We start from the raw sequence: 20,521 nt of genomic DNA, 5'->3' as shown, positions 1-20,521 counted from the left end.
CAGCAGTGTACTTTGCTGAACCTCATTAAATTCACATAGGGAATGTTCCCAAACACATTTTCTATTTTCACTATTATTACCAGCTTTGATGCAATCGCCATTAATAAATGATACTCTACTGATACAGCGGTTCCACTCCAGCAAAGCAAATCTTAAACACACAAGATGCAATTTAGGCCATTAGACTACAAAATTATGAACATTTTTTGCTAAAAAATTGTATATTAGATTAAAAACAACAAACTCATATACTTTATTTAGTAAATATGACCAAATTACATCAGAAAGATTTGAGTTTTTTCCTTTTTACAATAAAGTCCCTGAAGTTCATTATAGGTCAAAGAATTCTTCACAGCATCAAACAGAAAAGAAAGAATGCCTACCATCAGCGTGCAAAGCCGGTTGAAAGTGTTGTTTGGCAGGTCGGTGGATAAGCAAATGGTATTTGTAAAAGGTATTTAAAAAAAAAGTGAAGAACAAATTAAACAAACTGCATTTAGAAGAACATTAAACCTTTAAAGCTGCTGGTAGCTATTTTGTGTTCTATGATGGATAATAAATGTAACTAACAGTTCATGCAAATCCGTTAAATAAAATGTGAAGTTATTTTTTTAACATTTATTTTGCAAGCGTATTCTTTAAAAAGTGCCTAAAAACCTTTAGGTGTATTTAAATATTCTATGCCTGTAGGTTAATCAAACTGCATATTGCCCAAGCTTCAAAACATTATCTTTGTGATCCATCTCAGAAAGTCATTTCAAAATAAAATAAATGTATGATTAACCAACATATTTACTTTTACTTGTGAAAATGAATTAGAAATTCTGTTTTTTTCTAGTTTTTATTACTTAAAAGGGTTTAGTATTTTGAATAGGTTTCAAGCTTGTTTCAATCTATTGCCAGTTAATTTAATTGTAAGAAAAAAAAAAGATTTAAAGCTGACACAAGATCTTTCTAGGTTGCAGATGATCCTGTAAAATAAAATGCAGAGTTTTTTTGAGGATTTGCTCCATCAGTTCATTCACTTAATAATAATGCATGAAATCTGGTGTAAAATCATAAAGCTGTTTGACACATACTAACTAGTAAAGTGCATCTATGATTCTTGAGGCAGATTATTATGAGAGTTAAAAAAAGTTAAAGTCTCAGCTGTTGACATGAGATGATAAGAAAACAAAAAAACCTGACGTCTGGAAATAGAGAGGTGCTTCTGAAACTCCTTCTGCTGCACCGCTGCAAAAAAAAAGGCTGTCAAAGGAGGAAGCATCGAGACTGCAGAGCAGCTGCAAGGACATGTAGTCTGTTAACATCACAGCCCTTTTTCCTAACACCCTATGACACCATGTTTGGTCCAGGACAAACAGTTCCTGTATTGTAGTTGGTGGAAGCAAAAATAAATGTGAATGCCCTTAAACTTGTATTCTGCTTGTTTTTAACAGATTTATTTCAGTTTGTATGTTTAAATGAATCAATTTTGTCACTTGACACAACAACATAGTTATGCAGTTGCAGACGTGATGACAGCGATCATTTTCCTGACACAGGAACAGATGAACTGTAAATGAGTCAAAATATAACTTCTTGTCAAAGAAGGTCTTTAAACACTGAAGTCTCCTGAGAAGACACGTACACAAAACCCATCATGGAACCGGCTTTACGCCATTGACCATGTAACCCGCACGCCATTTCTTGCTTATAGACTTTTTCGGCGATTTTTGGACATGTCCACAAGGAGGAATTTGGTTTGTGTTGATAGCAGAAGACATCTTTTTATCATAGAAGACATGCTGTGAATCGGTTTGTATTCTGTATGTTTGACGTCTTTCTTCTACTGTCATAACAGCTCTGTGGCTGATTTGATGTAGTATAAGAAAAACCTGACGCTGTACAAACTGTCAGGAGACGAACCACATTTCCCACCTTTTATTTAATGCATAAATCACAGATTTCATTTCAAGTAGGTCTTGTTTGTTTTTTAAAGAATTAGATCCTTGATAACAGTTGTCTTCAAAAAGAGAGTTATGTAGAGGGTTAAAACTATTGAACAAAAATCAAATTCTTTAACAATAATTTACACTCACTTTATTGTCAATCTAAAGCTGGCATTCACAGAACCAGTTTTTTTTCTGTTATTCGGGGCGATCAGGATTTTTGATTTATTTGTAAATCCTAGAACAGCTTAAAGTGCAGCAATTCCCACTTTTTTCTTTGAATAAGTTTCAAGACAAATTGTGATAAAATCCTGCTTTTAGCAGATGGATATGAGCCTATTATACAAATGTCAGAATTTTGCACTGTTGAGTCAAAACAGAATATTTTTATGCTGTCAGTCAAAAAAACTAAATATATATATTAATTACCATAGAATCAAATATTTTCACTTATTTTTTAAATATTTGAGAATGTTGTGCAATTACTGTCCTGTAAATTTGACATTCATCTCTGTATTTTTGATCTCATCTTTACCACATCTAATCTTCTTTTGTCATCGTCACAGTTCCTCAAGGGGCATATGTAAGTCATGATAATGGCATTTAGAGCTGTATTTCCATTTTACTCTTATCTTTTAGGCTGGTCTTTGTGAGAAAATATAGGTGGGGAGTGATTCAAGTGGACAAAAATACCTTAAACAGGTAAAACGTTTGGCCACATTTATATAAAATGTTTTTATCACAATGAAAAAAAGTGTCTCTCAGGTCTTCTCAGCGTGAGGAGGGGAGCGTTCCCTTTGAAAGAGCAGGGTCACGCCTTTCCTGAAGCGGTGATCTCGAACACTGTAGATGATGACATTACAGCAACTGTTTCCCGTCAGAATCCAGAAGGCAAAGAAGGAGAAGTTACACCAGGTGTTTCCCACCACGTTTCCCAGCACGAACACCGCGATGGGAGAGAAGGACGCCGTGAAGGCGAATGTCAAGATGCCGATTGTCTTTGCAGCCTTGATGTCCGAAAAGGAAGGCCTGTGAAGGCAGCCGCCCCCTCCTCCCCCAGCGTCACTCAGACTTCCTTCTGAGAGCAGTTTGCGCTTTCTCGTGTACAGCCGAATGCTGGTGAAGGACACAATGTTAACTGCTAACGTGCCCCCCAGGAGGGTGAAGTCAAACGCAGGGAAGACGAGGAGGATGTTGGCGTCGGGGGGCAGGCGGCCCCCAAACAGGAGTGGGCTGTAGTTGCACATACGACTGCATTCATTGTACTCCAGAGTGAAGTTTCCACTGAAGATGAGAGGAGCAAGAGCCAACAGGAAGCTGGCAGCCCACGAGAGGAGGATGAGGAGCAGCGTTCGTCTGCGGGTCACCAACGCGTCCTTGTGGAGCGGCCACAGAATGGCCACGCTGCGCTCCAGGGTCATCAGGAAGATGGTGCTGATGGAGACAAAGGTGCAGCCGGCAAACACGGGGCCAATCAGCATGCAGGGCTGCCAGGGGCCCACCGGCCCACCGAGCGAGGAGAGAGCAGCCGGAGAAGTAGGATTGCCGTGGTACCAGAGGGGAGGAGCGCTGGTCACCATCAGAGAGATCTCCGTGTAGACAGAGAATGGAACCACGAGGACACCCACCATCATGTCGGCTATGGCCAGAGAAACTGCCACAGAGGAGATGAAGGAGTTTAGGCCAAAGGCTGCATGTTAAAGAACTCTTATAGTCAATGAAAGGAAAATGTATGTTTGCGTCTCAGTGTGTTCTGTTAACAGTTGGAGCATGGGCTTCTGTTGAATAAAACTTTAAAGAAAAAACTTTAAACTAAAATTCTAAAATTCATGTGCAAAAAAAACAATTCCTCAAAAAGCTCAGCAAGAAGGTTCACCTTTCAAATATCCCTGTGGTGTTCTCGACTGCCTGGTTTGCACAAAGACCGTGAGTGTGACCACGTTTCCAACCACGATGGCAAACGCCAGGAGGACCATGAAGGCCACAGCCAGGGTGCGGTTGAGGACGCCACAGCAGCAGGGGGTGCAGAGGGGGGGCAGCGACCACCCCTCCCCATCAACACCTGCGGTCAGGTTGAAGGGATGGTCGGTGGTGATCAACAGACCTGTGGTGCTCCCGAAGACGCTGACATTGGGACACAGGGCAGCCATGGTCGGAGATAAATGTCTGCTTGCGATGATGAGGATTTGTTGGTTCTGCTTATCAGGAAACCATGTTCAGACTGGGAAATGGACCTGATGAAGAAGTAAAAACAAAAGATTGAAGGAAAGTGTTGTGAAATCCCCTCTTCGTGTTTTGTCTCTTACTTTCACAAATTAGATGCAGAGGGAACAACAGGGTCCGCATAATTCCCCCACATGCTCTACTTCTGTTTAAAAAAATACCCTTGAACAAAACAACAATGTCAAAGATTCTTCCCTCCGACCGTAGTCCTGCTATTTTCATCCATGATTTATTCATAACAGTAAACTCATGCACAAACAAAAAATTACATTCCAAAGCTTTTAGAAGAAAAAAAAACATGCAGAGGGGGCTGAATTGGGTAAACCATGTCTCCTGGAAGGAGGTGAAGGCTTAGTTTGTGATTACTTAGTTCGTGTTTTGCTGCTTTCATGTCAGTCACACCCCAACAGCTGTTTCTGTTCAGGTAAATCTATTTATTACATTGTCAGGTCCTCTGTCTTGTTCCTTATGTTGGAGTTCAGTGTTAGATTTAAAATTCTGGTAACAAGCCTTTCAAATCTGCACTTCAATGAAGACAACTTTTGTCCCAATAAGGGAAACAGCTGTTACTTTGCTAATAGAACAGAGGATCCAATAAAACTCCTTTTCTGTGAAGCTTTTTTTTTATCCTTCACAACTGCATGAAAATAATAACAATTTTTCCTGATTTTTTTTTAATTTCCATTTACAATTTAAACTGACAATTTGAAAACCTGCAAACACATGATAGAATAGAACCAATCTTCAATTTTTGTATGTAAACAGTGGAAGAGTTTAATCTGGATAGTATGCTGTGTGTTTTTGTGAACTTTTTGAGTCAGATATAAAAATATTTGATAAAATTGAATAAATAGGAAAATAATACATTTAGATAGATAGATAGATAGATAGATAGATAGATAGATAGATAGATAGATAGATAGATAGATAGATAGATAGATAGATAGATAGATAGATAGATAGATAGATAGATAGATAGATAGATAGATAGATAGATAGATAGATAGATAGATAGATAGATAGATAGATAGATAGATAGATAGATAGATAGATAGATAGATAGATAGATAGATAGATAGATAGACAGATAGATAGACAGATAGATGGATAGATTTGTTATTTTTTTTCCACAGCAGTTTTTTTGTTGTCTTATTCCTGCATTGCCTTTCATGTGGTGTGAGGCAGCCCAATGCTGTTGAGGCGCACGCCAAAACTCTGAGTTCAGTACCAAACGTCTCTCAGCTGACAACCGAAGACACGACTCCCTCAATCATTTATGCTGTTCACTGAACTGGAGAGAAGGGAAGGTACGCAGAGTCAGGACAACAAAGGGTAACAGGAACGGACATATTCAGACCGGAGCAAAAGCAAAGCAATGTCATGGAGAGGCTCTGGGTGCAGGACCACAGTCAACAAACCACGACAAAAAAACATCACAGCAGTGAGACTCAGCTGCAGAGAGCGGAAATACAATATGGAATAAAAAAAATCAAGTGTTTTCACTGCAACAAAATCAAACCATATAAATAATGTCATCTAAAAACATTGATCAACATTTAACTTTAAAAAGCTAAAAACTGAATTTACGTTTTGTCATCAATGTGTTGCTTTAGGTTTTTTGTTTATTTATCTTGACAGTCTCTCATGCTAAATGTTTCATTTTATTGTATTAAAACGCTATGCGATAATAAAAATGTAACAGTAAAATGCTCTATTGCTGTGGAACATCATGGCTGATTCTTACAAATCAATTATCCACAAGGGGGCATAGAAGTAAAGACACACAACAGCTTTTGAAATCTTGAAGTACTGTCTTCTTTGTGTCTCTATTTGCCTCAATAATCTTCTAAAAGTTGATCAGAAATTCTGCATTCTTTTTCAATGTCAGACTTTGGTAGAATAAAAAATAATAATAATAAAAATGTCCTTTAGCTTTGTTTGCCAGGTGTCTGCAGTGCACTTCTCTATTCATTCTAACCTGGGCCTGGCTTTTCAGTGGATGTTTTAATGGATAAAATCATTGATTTGTTTTATTTTAACACTTACTTGATGAGTGCTTAATGCAACAACTGATATACAGCCCATATTAAATTTATCTTAACTTCATCAACCTTTTTGTAAGGTTTTTGCAGTATATATTTTTTTGCAATGTTATTCGTTTAAAACAGTCAAACTAACCATAACTGTTGCTAAATCACTCCCTCCATGAGAAGCAGTTTTACACAAAGCAAATGAACTCAAACAATTTTTCAAGAAAGAAACATTGTTCTCATCACTGAACTATAGTTTTGTATTTGAAGGTTAAAAAAAATCTTAATGCAGGTGAAAAGAAACTAACCAAAATGTTAATCTGCAAAGAATGATTGTAGAGGTTTCATAACTTTAAATTAGATTTTAAAAGTATTTAATTTCTTCATTAATCATCCATTTAGTGTATTTGCAGAAATCTAGTTGAACAATGCCAGACCAAAAAGGTAAATTAGCTTAATAACTATTCAAGCTTTAAGTATCCATGAATATTAAAATAAGAATTAAATTCATATTTGACTTATGTCTGTTTTAATATGTTGTGCTGGGCGCTGCAGACATTATAATTTTGGGGAGCACCAACACTCCAACGTCACATTAGATTTAGAAGGATCAGGGTGGTTATGGGAGTTCTTCATTTAAATTTAAGAGCTTTGCTCTTAGACACAATGAGTGTCTGCCCTGAGATTTGAACCCCCTAGCAGTAGTTACAGTTCAGCTCAGCGAGCTACCATCCTCTTCCTTTTATCCTGTTGTCAATAGAGCTGGCAGAAGAGTTAGTTTTACATATTACTTTATGAGAAAATGAACATTTCCTCACTGAACTTGATCAAAATGTATTATGAGGGGCTCCTGAGACCGTTCATTGTCATTGCACTCAATGAATTCTTAAAGAAAAGAAAAATACTGCAAACTTGATGGACTTTAGGAACTCAAAGTCAGTGCAGGCTTCTCACAGTGTCAAATAGTGAACTTATGTCTACATTAAAGTCTTAGGCTTCCCAGTGTTGCTATGTGAATATGATACTGCCTCCCTCTGCCATTAAAGAGAACATAACTTAGAAGAACACGCAAACTTCACACAGAAAGATCCCAGCTGGGATTTGAACCAGAGCTTTTTCACTATACACCACCATAGAGCTACACCATAAACTTATGATGAATTGGTGTCTAAATTGCCCCTTAGTTGTTGGGTTTAGATCTTTGTGGAGATGATGCCCTGTGATAGACTGGTATCCTGTCCAGAGTCCAGAGATAAGATCTCCTAATCAGGAGAGAGAGTGGGTATTGTAGATAAAACAGCTAAGGGATGGTTAATAGTTTTAGACAAAACAGCAAAATACTGCAAAGAATGTGGGCAGTCGAATTCCCACTTTTTTAATTAGAGCAAATATTTTGTTTTTTATAGAACTGTAACAGAAACCTCATCAGTGAAAACTGATATTTATTTTGCTGTTATTGTATTAGATGTTATTGCTGCATCCAATTTATGCCGAGGACGCTGCAGGTTTCTGTTGATGGCACAAACCAAAGGTGGAGCAGGCAAGTCAGCTGATGGAGAACCAGTATGTCTAAACAGCTTCCTGTTTAGCTGCAAGCAGATGGACCACATTCATTTGAACACACTTAGTCCACTGAATTGTTTGTACACATGCAAGTGTTCACAGTTATTCATTGTTCTATAGATTTGTTTTCGCTGAACCTGAACTCAAACTCATTGTGAGGAATAAATTATTATTATTATTTTTTAGGCTTCAAGTTAGTTTTACGGCCAAAGTTTGAATGAAGGTGTGAAGTCTGTCCCAAAAGATAATTCAATGGATAAAAAAATGACTGTGACCTTACGTCTGTGTGCATCCTTGGCAGATGTATGCTTCATTTTGTGTTTTGTTCATCCCTTTTTCATGATTTCTCTCTCAGTTTGACTTTTCCTGTCTGATTTTATTTGTAACGTCCAGCTTTCTGTGTGCTTTATTTTAGTATTTCTCACAGTTAGATGGAGTGGAATGCAGTAACCCTTGTGCCAACCTATGACCCCACCCTCACATTGACGTGTTCTCCCTACCATGACAAAGGTGGATAAAGGTGGAAAGATTTCATGTAATCCATGGACACCAGTGAAGATCACAAATCATTGAAGAAAAAAGGTTCAGAGCACTGTCTAGTGGGTCTAGATGACCCAACTCCCAATGTTAAAGTGCCTAGGATAGCACAAGGGTTAAACATAAACATGCAGCACTAAAGTAGAGAGAGGAACAGAAGTTGCTTTTGCAACTTGACTGTCACTTCTCTCGTCTTTTGAAACTAAATTACCTTGTTTAGTTAAGTTGTGGGTAAGCTTCCCCACTGGCTGTTTTTGTGATGTGTGCATTCTTCCGCTCACTGCTTTTGCATCTGATGCACTTTCACTTTGTGAATTTTTTGTTTTTAACCCAGCATTTCTGTCTCTCATCCATCTGCATCACGCCTACGGCTCTAAAATATGACTTATTTATTGGAAATATAAATAAAATAAATCAAGTGTGAAAGGGGCTCAAATGTTGGGTTCGAAGCTGCATTTGTTTCACAGCTCTGTCTTTAGTCCATCAGTCAGTCACAGCAGCGTGAGAATCGCATCACAAAGAGTGATCAAGGCCAAGCTTCACAAAGAACCATTTTAGTGGTAAATTCTGCAATAAGCTCCTGAATACTTGGAGGTGGGAGGGTGGGTGCAGTCTGAAGGAGGAGTCAAGGAAGTTTGACGTCAAATGTGGCTCGGCCCATGATACGGACGGACTCAACTCTGTGAATGCATTATCAATGAGATGCATGGATAACGAAAAGGCAGGAAAACCTGAGATGCAGTACGAATAACATGCTTTTGAGTGACAGTTGCCAGGTTAGTGGTTTCAAATAACTAGCTGCAGAAAGTGGTCAAACAAAAAGCATCATCATTTGAATGAAAGCCTCAATACAGGCTTTCATTCGTTACCTTGAGAGACGATGACAGGCGGCCGTCTTGCCTGCAGCTGGACCTCAGGCGTGGTTCCTCTAGGAGCTAACAGCAAAGGCAGCACACACAAAACACACAGCCAGCTGTTAGAGAATCAATCTCAGCATCTTAATCGTGGGCACAGACAGAAGGTTAGGTGAGTTTTTTTTAGGGAGGGTAAAGTTAAACCAGGTAAGTGTCCACATAAAAAAAAAGACAGATTTAGAGATTATTCTTTAAAAAATGCCAGCATCCAATTCAGTTTATTCAAGGTTGCCAAACTCTATTTTCCTCCAGCTTAGGATAACCAATGAACCAAAGAGTTATTGTTTATTATATAAAAAGGAAACTCTACACATACAGAAGAAGACACAAGGGTCCGGGAGAAGATCAATGACTTTTTTGGTTGCAGAGCTAATGATCACCGTGCTGCCTCTTTACAGTCATATTTATAATACGAGCAGCATTATTTACTATCATTAAGTGTTAGATCCTAAAAATATATCATTTTGTGTTTATGAGCAAACACCTAATAACCTAAACCTCACTAAGACACATGATCATTGATTATCATCAGGTTTTACATACCTGGTTTGGCTTTATACTCGTTTCTGTTTAACTCGTTTTAGTATTTATCCATTAGAATGACTTCTCTGCATCATTCAAAGGTGAACTCATTGTTTTCAGTTGACTGAGATGAACATGAGGTAATTGGTTGCATAATATCAGGGAAGCAAGCACTTTAAATTAGAAAGACTGGAGTTATCTCAATTTTGAAAATAAAAAAGAGCCTGCAGCTGTGCCATGACGACGCACCATCTGGGAGCCAAAAATCCATGCATGTGACCTAAGTCTTTGTTTTAATTATAATCTCAACTAGAGTTAATTATTTTTAAATTGTTCACATGTGAATAAGCTAAATGTAACTTGGCTCTTTAGAAAACATGTACAGTTTGTAGTTCTGGGGATCCACTGAGCTGGAAAGCCAGGATGCTTGCTGCTGATCTGTGCAGCAAATTTCCCTTGGCAGGCTTGAGTCTCTGACTGACAGATCCAGGCATATGTATAAGGACTGTGGGTGCCCTGTCAGGGGGGGTCTCAGGCCATGTTGCTCCACACATGCGGGGGGTCATGTGCAGTAATAACTACACAGGACAGTCCAGCTTCGGGCCATCAGTACCTCTGAGCCAAACACACAGAGTGAACCACAACTTTCTCTTCCCGTCTTTGCTCATCAGTCTGTTGCTGTCTGATTTCCTCATGTTTGTTTGAGACAAGTGCACAGCCAGCACATGATCGCTTACATATCTAAATTGTTTTATTTTCTTCCTGTTCAAACAATGCTTCCCAGTTATGAATTCCAACTGATTCAAATCCTTTGTGCTCTTTATTAGAGCCTAAAATTGTGGCATCAGAATAAAAAGATTGCTTGTTTTGTTGTATAAAGTGTTAAAATAAAACACTGTAAAAATTGAATAATTGGTTACCAAGCAGCAGCAGCAGCAACAACAACAGGCTAAAACATGAATACCATCAAATAAAAGACATTATATGATTTATTCTGACATATTGTAATGGATCATATTCTTGAGAATTCTCAGTTTAATAGGAAAGGTTGTTCTGTTTAAGCATGTTTATAAGCATATCTCAGCTGAGGGGTGAGGGGGGTTGTGTGTAGGTCTGGGGAGGGGGCTCTATATTATTTTTATAATATAAAAATAAATTATTTTTATAATGTAAAATAAATGTAATATGTAATATATGTATATATATATATATATATATATATATATATATATATATATATATATATATATATATATATATATATATATATATATATATATATATATATATATATATATATATATATAATATATTATTATTATATTATATTATCAAGGAATGAAGGTTTTCCATAACTTTACCTAATTTATAATTTGAAAATTAAAATCTATAAATAGTTCTGCCCATGTTTCTGAAACATCACAAAAATATAACAAAATTCTGCATTTTTGTGTGACTAATGAGTGTATTTGCTCTCCTTTTACTCCTGTGGTAACATTCTGTGATGGCTGCAGCATGAATGATCTGACACCCACAGGGCTTCACCTGACAGCTTACCTTTCACTACTCTGTTTTTTTTTTAAATACAAACTGAATTGTAAAGAATACGATCAGTGTGAGTCAAAGACTTGCTAGGGCAGTACAGCCATTACAATAAATAAAAAACGTTTAGGTTGTGGTAGAAATGTTCAATGATCTTCAAAAGAATGCAGACGGATTCAGGTGAAAAGAGAAAATATAAATGTAGATAACATGCTCACTGTATACGTTATTGGATTGATATTCTGTGCAAATAGGTATTTCTGCAGGAAGCAGTTACACCAATTCGTTTGAAGTAAGTGTGCTTTATAATTCCAATTATACTCCTTTTAAAGCCTTAAATGCTCAGTTTGCTGTGTTGCAGCAATATTTAAACCTGCAAACTTATTTGTTCATGTTTTAAACTTGAAATAGATTTCAAAAGCTCCAATGTCAAAATAGTCATCATGCACACACGCATTAAAAATTTAATTAAATTAAAAAAAAATGTGTGAATGTGAAAGCTGTTTGCCACAAAACCATAGATAACCATAAACCAAACCATACCTGCATGGCCACAGAGCCACTGGTCAGCCGGAGTTTACACACAAAAACACAATCCAGTTTGAAAATGCAGACTTAGTGGAACTTAAATCCAGTTAAAAACCCTCCGGTGCACGAGAAAGTGGAGCTGTTCTCCCTCATCATTCATTCTCCGGAAAAGCCCACTGCCTCTCACAAACTCCAGCTGTCGCTGTGATTCAGCCTCTCCCTCCTCCTCCTCCTTCTCCTCTTCTTCCGTCTTGCTTCTGAGCGCAAAAATTCCAGCCCCTGCCTCCTCCTCCTCCTGCTCCTCGCCCTCCTCACCAAATGTACACCCTCTTCCCCAGAGCTTCAAGGTAAAGTCCTCAGCAACATTTTTCTTTGCTGTTTGAGTCTTTCTTCCCACGTTCTTCTTCAGACATGTCCCTCCCCTTTCATCTTCTCTGTCCATCACCAGTCTGCACAGTGCTTGGTACCACACAGCTTTAGTCGCTGTTCAACTTTAACTGTTTGCATAATTTAAGTCCTCGCTGGCCTCAAAAGCTGTTAAAAATGTTCTTTTTATTGCTTTTTTTCCTTGCTTTCTTTCTTTCTGGCGGTCTTTGCCTGTGAGCAGAAACTCAGTGTTGTACCTGGGAGGATGGTCAAACCCGTCTTTTCTGCCCCCGGGGTGCAGAGATGACAGCAATCACAGCAGACCCTCCCTTGGAAAATAATTGCAAACAGTGGACAACACATTGAAGGACATGTTGTTGACTTGCCCTCTGCCTGACATCACTGGTACAAACAGCAACGACATGGAAATGGGAATATAAAACGAACGATAACATGGCCAGAGCAGAGGAATGCACATGCTAAGCCACCTTATGTAACTTAGTCCTCCAGGCCTTTTGGAAATCTGCCAAATAAATAACTATAAGACGCGTCCAGTGTGTATAGGAGGGGTCATACAGGATGTCTGGTTCTGTGTTCTAAATAGATATGATCTGGCTTGCAGTTAAAAAAACACGTAGAGAGGCCAGTGGCCGCATGAACTGTGATGGTGCAACATGGTTGGCCACACATGCATATCTATAGCCTTTTGCTAAAGGCCACTGCATCAATTAGGCCTATGTTAAAAGTCAAACTAAGAATAATTCAAAGCAGAGTAGGAAACATTTATTTGAATAAATTAATCCTAATGTCCTGGTGGCCTTGGGCTCTGTGACACTTTAGGCATTCATGCTTAGTCTGTTTAGTCATTAAAACAATGCAAGAAATTAACCTGTTTAGAAAGGAAAGCTAAATATCAGCAAGGTTATAATTTCTAAGGATCTTAACCTTGTGCATACCTCTTTCATGGCATGATTTGTGGTTTGTTCTCACCTCATCCTTCCTGGAGAAATATACAGTACAGTTCGATGTGAGAACAAATGTCCAAAAATAAAATTTGGGCTGAAATTGGGTCATGTAAAAAGTCACTGACCTTTAGAAAGCCAGCAAGTGCAGTGGCTGAAAAGCAGCAGTGTACTCGTCCCCACTGTTGTGCATCCAAACCAATGACTGATGATACAGTGAACAACAAATTGATTTGTTGTTAGTTTTTGTTACTGATTTTTACGCATGTCCATCTTTTTTTCACTTTGACCCTTGTGCTATCTTAGATGACCCCACCCTTCCATTGACGTGTTCTCCCTACCATGACAAAGGTGGATAAAGGTGGAAAGATTTCATGTAATCCATGGACACCAGTGAAGATCACAAATCATTGAAGAAAAAAGGTTCAGAGCACTGTCTAGTGGGTCTAGATGACCCAACTCCCAACGTTAAAGTGCCTAGGATAGCACAAGGGTTACACAGTGTTGTCTTTTATTTGTAAAAGGTAATATAAAAATGCTTTTTAAAGTGTCAGATGTTCAACTTAAAAAAATAAACAATTGTTTTTTTAACCAGTATTTAAAACAAAAAGCAAGTTGTAATGCTTTGCTGTGTTTGGTTGATTAGTCGTATTACAGCATTTTCTGAGTCACCCAGTCTCAACTCAATTTCAGAATTACTGAAACTTTGAACAGGTTATATGCCTTTAAAAAAAGGCCTTGAGATTATTATTACATTTTTGTTTAAAATTGATAGTACACAGGATTTTTTCAATTTTCACAACCAATAGCAACGTTTTTGTAAAATTGACGTTTACTTTAAAGTCAAATACGGTTAGAATTCTATGTTCTTGAATTTCTCCAACAGCATTGTGGCCTCTGATAAATAAATAGGTCTTATGGCAAACTGACATCACATTTCCTTATCTAACTGCCAGAAAACAGGAATCCTTCTACTAATCATTCCTGTAGGCAAACTTCATGAGGCAACATGTGCATCTCCCCGCTAACAACAAAGTAAAAAGCACATTAAGTTACAACTTGTTTGCTCTAACATTATTAGAACAAATTAGCAATGTTTACTTTGGCTAATCTGCCATGGAAAACTGTGTTTCATTAAAATCTTACAAAATCAGACCGGTGAAACTGTTTGTATTTGCACAAGCTCTGATCCTCAGATAATCAACAGAACCTGGCCAAGTAACTTAGAAAAAAAGGGAGATCTTTGAACGTTTGATCTAACAGGAGGCTCACTGTGTCTTTCATATTTTGCAACAGTTGGAACATTTTCTTGACTGACTGTGTCAGTGTGACAAGAAGAGTTCAAAACATGTTGAAATGTTTTGATGTGTTGAAATTCTGTGAATTTTTGTGAAGATCATTGCTTAATCTTTCATTTCACTTTCCGGGCATATCCTTTTTTTTCAGGTGTGGGTCGGATGTTCTTGTTTTCCCCACATATAAATACTCCACGCAGGAAAATATCACAGCATTCCTTGAGGCACTAATTACCACTGTGGAACATGGAAACTTTGCATAAGAAGTGAGTACATGGTGTTTTTTCTTCTTCTGCAGATTTATGATGAGGGAGATCAAGATGATTTCATCAAAGTTTAAGTCAATGATAAAAGATGTGAGTAAGTCTGTTTTAGCAGATGTGTCTGGTATGGATTTCATTGTAAAGGCTATATTTAAAACATTTATTCAAAGGTGTTAATGGTTGTTTTGCAGATTTTGTGCAGCATTAGTCTTCCTGGCTGCCTGGGTCTGTGTGGCCGAGGGGGGGACAACATTATCAGGTATTACTAAACACAAATTGCCAAAATTACCACTTTTGTTTAAACACAAACACAATTTGTGTGTTCACTCACAATAATAACTATGTAAGGATGCAGTAGATTTCTTTTCTTTTCAACATGTTTCATGAAAGGGTAGAGGATTAAAATGAGGAGTTCAGTTTCCACATTTTAATTTCATTTGAGCCATTTTTTAAATTTTTTTCTTTAGTGCCTGAGGGTGGCTAGAGGGAAAATACAATTAGAACAATCTTTGAACAAAATATAGTTTTAATATAACTAATAATGAGTCAGATGCGAAAGAAAAGCTTCAGATTATCAGACAAGAGCTTCGTTGGTAAATAAAAAAAATTTTTTTAAATGGCAGTGGTAGTCTAGCATTTATTTACATGGCCAGAGACCGGTTCAAATCCCAACAGGACTGAATCTGAGTGCAACATGAGAAAGGCCCATGACTTGAATTGTCTTGGTGGAGTTGCTGTGGTTCACTTCTTGGGTATGAATGTGAAACTGTGTGAACGGGAACAGTGTTCTTGAAAATCAGGGCCCACTCTTAATCGGCCTACCATGTAAAATTAATTGTTAGAAAATCATGCTGATTAAACTAAAATGTTCCCAAACTGCCCTCCTATTCCTGTATAACAATTCGGCTCACATGTCATGACGGTCCGTTCTCTTATCTACATCTGGACCAAAATGACGGCTAACACAACCAAAGCAAGCTGGAAATAGCCTGTTTCTTCAAAAGCAATTACTGTTGTACCAGTTAAGAGACACTCTGTACTGTTTTACAGATTAAGTAGGGAACACATTAAAAAAAACATTTTTCTTCACACCTACTTCCAGCACACACACATGCTCGATTTCTCCTAAAATACCCACACTACACCTCCTCAAAAGCTTCTGCCCATATTAACTATTTCTGTAGGAAATACAGCTACTTTTCTTGTGAAAACGAATAATGTTTTTATCAAATTTATGAAGTAAAAGTGAAGCAGTGTGTGTTAAAAGACAGGCAGAGATTCTAAATCTATTTTGGATTCATGAGTCATTAAAGCAACAATTTGTTTTATTGACCAAGAGACTGGACTAAATAAACCTGGTCTAGATTTGAAATAAGATTTAAAAAATAAAATAATATGTAACCAATGATTATTTCAGCATAAAGGTGGGAACTGATGAGTGCAATCCACAAAATGTCCTCAATCCTATTAAAAAAAAACAGGTTTTTAATTAGCTGTGAAAGCTTCACTAAGTGGTTTTGCAGTGATTTTGAGTTTCTTCTCATCACTGACGGGGTGTCACACACATGAGACTCTTTATCAGTTGATAAATCTCCATTTTTTTCTACCATGCAGCTGTCAGGTAAACAATATCTCATCTTAATTTAAGTTCAAACTACAAAAAGCCCTTTTGAATCAACCCATTGTCTCACAGCTGGTTGTTGAAGAACTGGCGTTTTCTCTCCTGTCGTTCTCTTTCTCAAATAATAATATCACATGCTGGAAAGATCAAAGAAGCTTGGGTGCTCTTTCAAGCTCAGCCATACAGGTGAAACCAAGCAGACATTGTCTGACTCCCTGCTATGTTTGTTAGATGTTTTCTCTTTTGTATTCATGTTCCAGGGTACCGTTCAGTTTCTGCCATCATCAAATCAATGCTGTTTCTCACTCACCAGGCGTTTACCTAAAGAAACACTGCAACGGAACAGTGAATTGTTGATCAATTGGCATTTGTCCTCTATTTTAATGAGGTATGTTTCCTCATTTGGTATCGATATCATGTCACTGTCAGGCAAGCAGCCAAGAGCCCAGATGAGGGGGAAAACTACAAGCAACGATTCTGAAGAAAGACCCACTAAAAGTGACAACACAGTGGAAAAACAAACAAATTCAAGCTAACATTAACTCCACATCCCGCACTGCTCGGATGAGACCTCGACACAAGGAGGAAAACACAAGACCATCCAATGCAGATCATTAGCAATGTGAAGGCAGCTGTAACTCAATGGATTGGAGTGGAGTCAGTGCAACCATCTTCCAGGGAATGTCATGCTGCCCTCTGCTGAGAACCTGTACGGAGATGTGAATGGTCCTGTATAAGCAACATTAGCAAAACACAAACACTTCCAATTGTTTCCAACAATTGAGCAAACCCCAGGTTAATGCTCCTCCCATTGGTGTCTGTAAATTGCACTCACCAGAAAATCCAAGCTACACCACGGTACGTCACTTTGTGAAAACATATTAAATTTGACCAGAGCCAGACCAAGCTGTGCTGGTTAAGTTACATTTCTTTAGTACCAATTTAGAACAGCTTGATCTGACTGGACTCAAATTTAAGACATTTCCAAAGAGACTGGGACTTTTAGTACCTGTGAGTTTGACTGAGCTGACTCAAGGTGGACGTAATTACTACAACCACCAATGATAGAATGGTGGCCTGGACTGTCATGTTGTTGGAAACAGTGGGATACGGGGACTGGAGTTTTTGTTTTGTTTGCTTTTCACCTTAATTTTAACCAACCCACATTAAGGTGGTCCTCAAGTTTAAAAGAAGAACAAGCATTACCGAGCTGAAAAATGGAAAATGGAGGAGAGTTCAAACGGCCATTGGACCTGCCCTTTTGGCTTTAGGTTGTTGTTTAGGTAGTTTAAAGCAAAACACATACCCTAAAAATAGAATATGTGTAAAAAAAACTAATTAAAACACTGTAAGTGTTGTGTAAGAACAAAATGTTTCAATTTATGTATGAAGACATTGTTTATAATTGCCATTACATTTATACAAATTTTATTTTCAAGCCAACAGATTATCATCAGTTCGTTCCAGGCGAATGGTTGGGGGAACACTGGCCCCTCATGTACCATGGCAGGCCATGGTATATCTCTCTGACAGTGTGGTGGATGGAGGCTATGCAGGTGGTGCACTGATCTCTGACCGCTGGGTGCTGACGGCTGCCAGGAACCTCTTTGTAAGGAAAAGTCGAAAGGACATTGGAGGAAAGGCCCCCCTCATCCCCAAAGTGTACCTGGGAATCTCCCAGAAAGCAGAACTCGATACCACCAAAGATGTTGCTGTGGAGAAGGTAAACAAAAGTGGATATTATCACTGCAGACTACAGACAAGCACACTAATAGAGATCTTAATTCAGTTTTTGTTGGTTGTTATTAAATAAGTCCATGAGAACTTTAGTAAAGTTATGTTTGGGATGTTTGATTTGGCCTTTGTTTTTGACACAACCCCCAGCATTTTACTGACGGATACATAAGAGAAAACAGTCAGACAGTGTCCTTTTTTTTCTCTCTACCTGCTTTGTGCCTTAGGAGCAGCACTACACTCTGCTTCCAAGCAAACACTGCTTTCAGAAGAAGCTATTTTTAATTAAGATGCAAAAAAAACTGTCTGGATGGGGGTATGCAATGAAAAAAGAGGAGTCACGGGTTTGCTCCAGAACTACCCTGTAAAAATAATATTTAGTACATTTATATACAATTGACTTCCAACCCTTTTACATTGCTCCTTTCTTTATAATTTGTTATCTGCAACAGCACTTTTCTACTTACGTTCTTCTCCAAATACAGTGATAAGGGCGCTGTAAACAGGTTACCAACTTTTCATCGCATAATTGATGTGTCAAATAAATGTTTGACATGGAATGTTCTTAAATCCCATGATGGTACATGTGGCAGCAAAATCATGTCACCTCTGTCCAGTAGCTGCAGGAGACAAAAATACATGCAAATAATGTTTCATCTTCAATTAATTTTCTAGATGTGCAAAGTTAATGATCATATACATTAATCTGGAGTTGGTATGTGATAATAAAATCCAGACAGAGGTAGATTTTTTATTATTACATTGTTATGTTAAAACATTTGAATAATCTCAATGATTTGATTTTGATTTACTGGAAAAAAGTATCTAAACCTTGAAGGTGAATCTGATGGGTAAAATGAATGGGCATAATGACTAATACCAAAAATTGCGAGGGTAAATTAAAAAGGAAATGTTACATTTTTCGCTTGTTCTTTCATTTTCTTAATGTGCTTTAACACATTGTCTTCGCCCATAAGTGGCCGGGATAGGATCCGGCAGCCCCGTGACCCCGAAAGGGATAAACAGAAGAAGATGAATGAATGAATGAATGCTTTAACAGAACTCATACTGTCTTCAGGACTTTCCATTATTAAAGAATAAGTTGGTCTTTGTTTTAATGAGCAGTGCTGGGATTATATAAATTCGCTTCCTCTGACTTTCTTTCTTCCTGTGGTAACTGGATGAAAGAAAACAACGCTTTAGGTCAAGATTTTGCCTTTCAGAGCATTAAATCTTAAACTAAAGCAGACTTTTTTGTCGGAAATAGAAATGAAGATAAAGGCGTATAAACTTGCATTTTTCCTCCTGCAGGTGGTCATCCATCCTAGCTTCCAGAATCTGTCTGACTGGGACAACGACCTGGCTCTTATCAAACTCAAACACCCTGTGATCATGAGCAACAGGGTTACCCCCATCCCTCTGCCAGAGAGGGGTCAGGATGTGGACAGGGCTGCACATGGGTCAGGGGTCATCGCAGGCTGGGGCTGGGGGATTCTCCTTACCCCTGCAGCATCCCTTAAACACCTAGTGTTCCCTCTGGCTAATCACTCAGACTGTAAGGCGGAATATGAGCACGATCCTTTTACGCCGGCAGTGGATGAGAACATGTTCTGCACTGGAGCCACGCAGTTTCAGGAAAATGTTTGTTTTGGTGACGCAGGAGGTGCTCTGGCTGTTCTGGACTCTGAAACTGGAGATGTGTATGCTGCTGGAATCCTGTCGTATGACAAACCCTGCAACAGGCACAAATACGCAGTCTACATGAGGGTTTCCTCGTATTTACCCTGGATTCACAGTGTAATCAGGGGAGATACGGGCAAATCGCACGCTCTGCGCTATGACACAATATCAACAATGTACTCATGGCAACCATAGAGTTCAGCACTCTTTTGATCTCGGATAGAAATGATCATTTTGGGCCAGTTTTTGTGCAGATGTTTCAGTGAAATGTGTGGCACTTTGCAGAGGAAATAAAAATTTTTTGTGTGGGAAATGTATCTTCATTTTTGTGTTTTTCACTGATAAAACTTTGATTAGACTACACTAAATATTTTGTGTTTGAAACTAGCAGTTTCACATTTCAAGCTTTTCTTTAGTTACTTTTAAAAGAAGTTTTTAAAATAAAAAGGCAACACTTTATCTCTTTATTTCAATGTGAGAGTGCATCACTGAATTTCCCAGCATCTGTGTACACTCAACGTGACACATCTTTGAAAACAGAGTTTAGACACTTCAAAGGTTGATACAGCATTTCATCATGTGCTGTCATAGCAAAGTTAACAATAGGTAAAATGTGGATGACACAATGAAGAATCTGTGGGGTTTGGAGTTTGAACCGGTTCAGCCGCAGGAAGACAACTTCAAAGTTGTTTTTTGTCTGGCAGGTGTGTCCACTCTACCGGAAATCATGAGCTGTCTCAACAACAAATGTCCAGAAAAGTGGTGCGCTGATATGATTGGAGCAGATAAGAGGGAAAGAAAAATCAAAGA

General features: G+C 38.2%; 2 protein-coding genes across 2 annotated transcripts; one reads left to right on the top strand and one right to left on the bottom strand.

The window, feature by feature from the left end:
- Positions 1–227: 227 nt before the first annotated feature.
- LOC101168355 (trace amine-associated receptor 13c) lies at positions 228–12,021 on the bottom strand. Its single transcript, XM_023953420.2, has 4 exons — positions 11,806–12,021; positions 9,154–9,219; positions 3,808–4,165; positions 228–3,585 (listed from the first exon to the last, which is right to left on the bottom strand). The coding sequence occupies exons 3-4, from the start codon at positions 4,079–4,081 to the stop codon at positions 2,693–2,695; spliced, it is 1,167 nt and encodes a 388-aa protein (XP_023809188.1). The 5' UTR covers positions 4,082–4,165; positions 9,154–9,219; positions 11,806–12,021; the 3' UTR covers positions 228–2,692.
- A 2,525-nt stretch (positions 12,022–14,546) lies between these two features.
- Positions 14,547–20,024, top strand: hp (haptoglobin). Its single transcript, XM_004067049.5, has 4 exons — positions 14,547–14,679; positions 14,868–14,935; positions 17,737–18,020; positions 19,343–20,024. The coding sequence occupies exons 1-4, from the start codon at positions 14,660–14,662 to the stop codon at positions 19,904–19,906; spliced, it is 936 nt and encodes a 311-aa protein (XP_004067097.1). The 5' UTR covers positions 14,547–14,659; the 3' UTR covers positions 19,907–20,024.
- The last annotated feature ends 497 nt before the right edge of the window (positions 20,025–20,521 follow it).

This window comes from Oryzias latipes, chromosome 3, assembly GCF_053564925.1.
Source record: "Oryzias latipes strain Hd-rR chromosome 3, Olatipes_Hd-rR_3.1".
NCBI classification, from domain to species: domain Eukaryota; kingdom Metazoa; phylum Chordata; class Actinopteri; order Beloniformes; family Adrianichthyidae; genus Oryzias; species Oryzias latipes.
The sequence above is the reverse complement of the archived record's forward strand: the minus strand, read 5'-3'. Positions and strand labels throughout refer to the sequence as shown.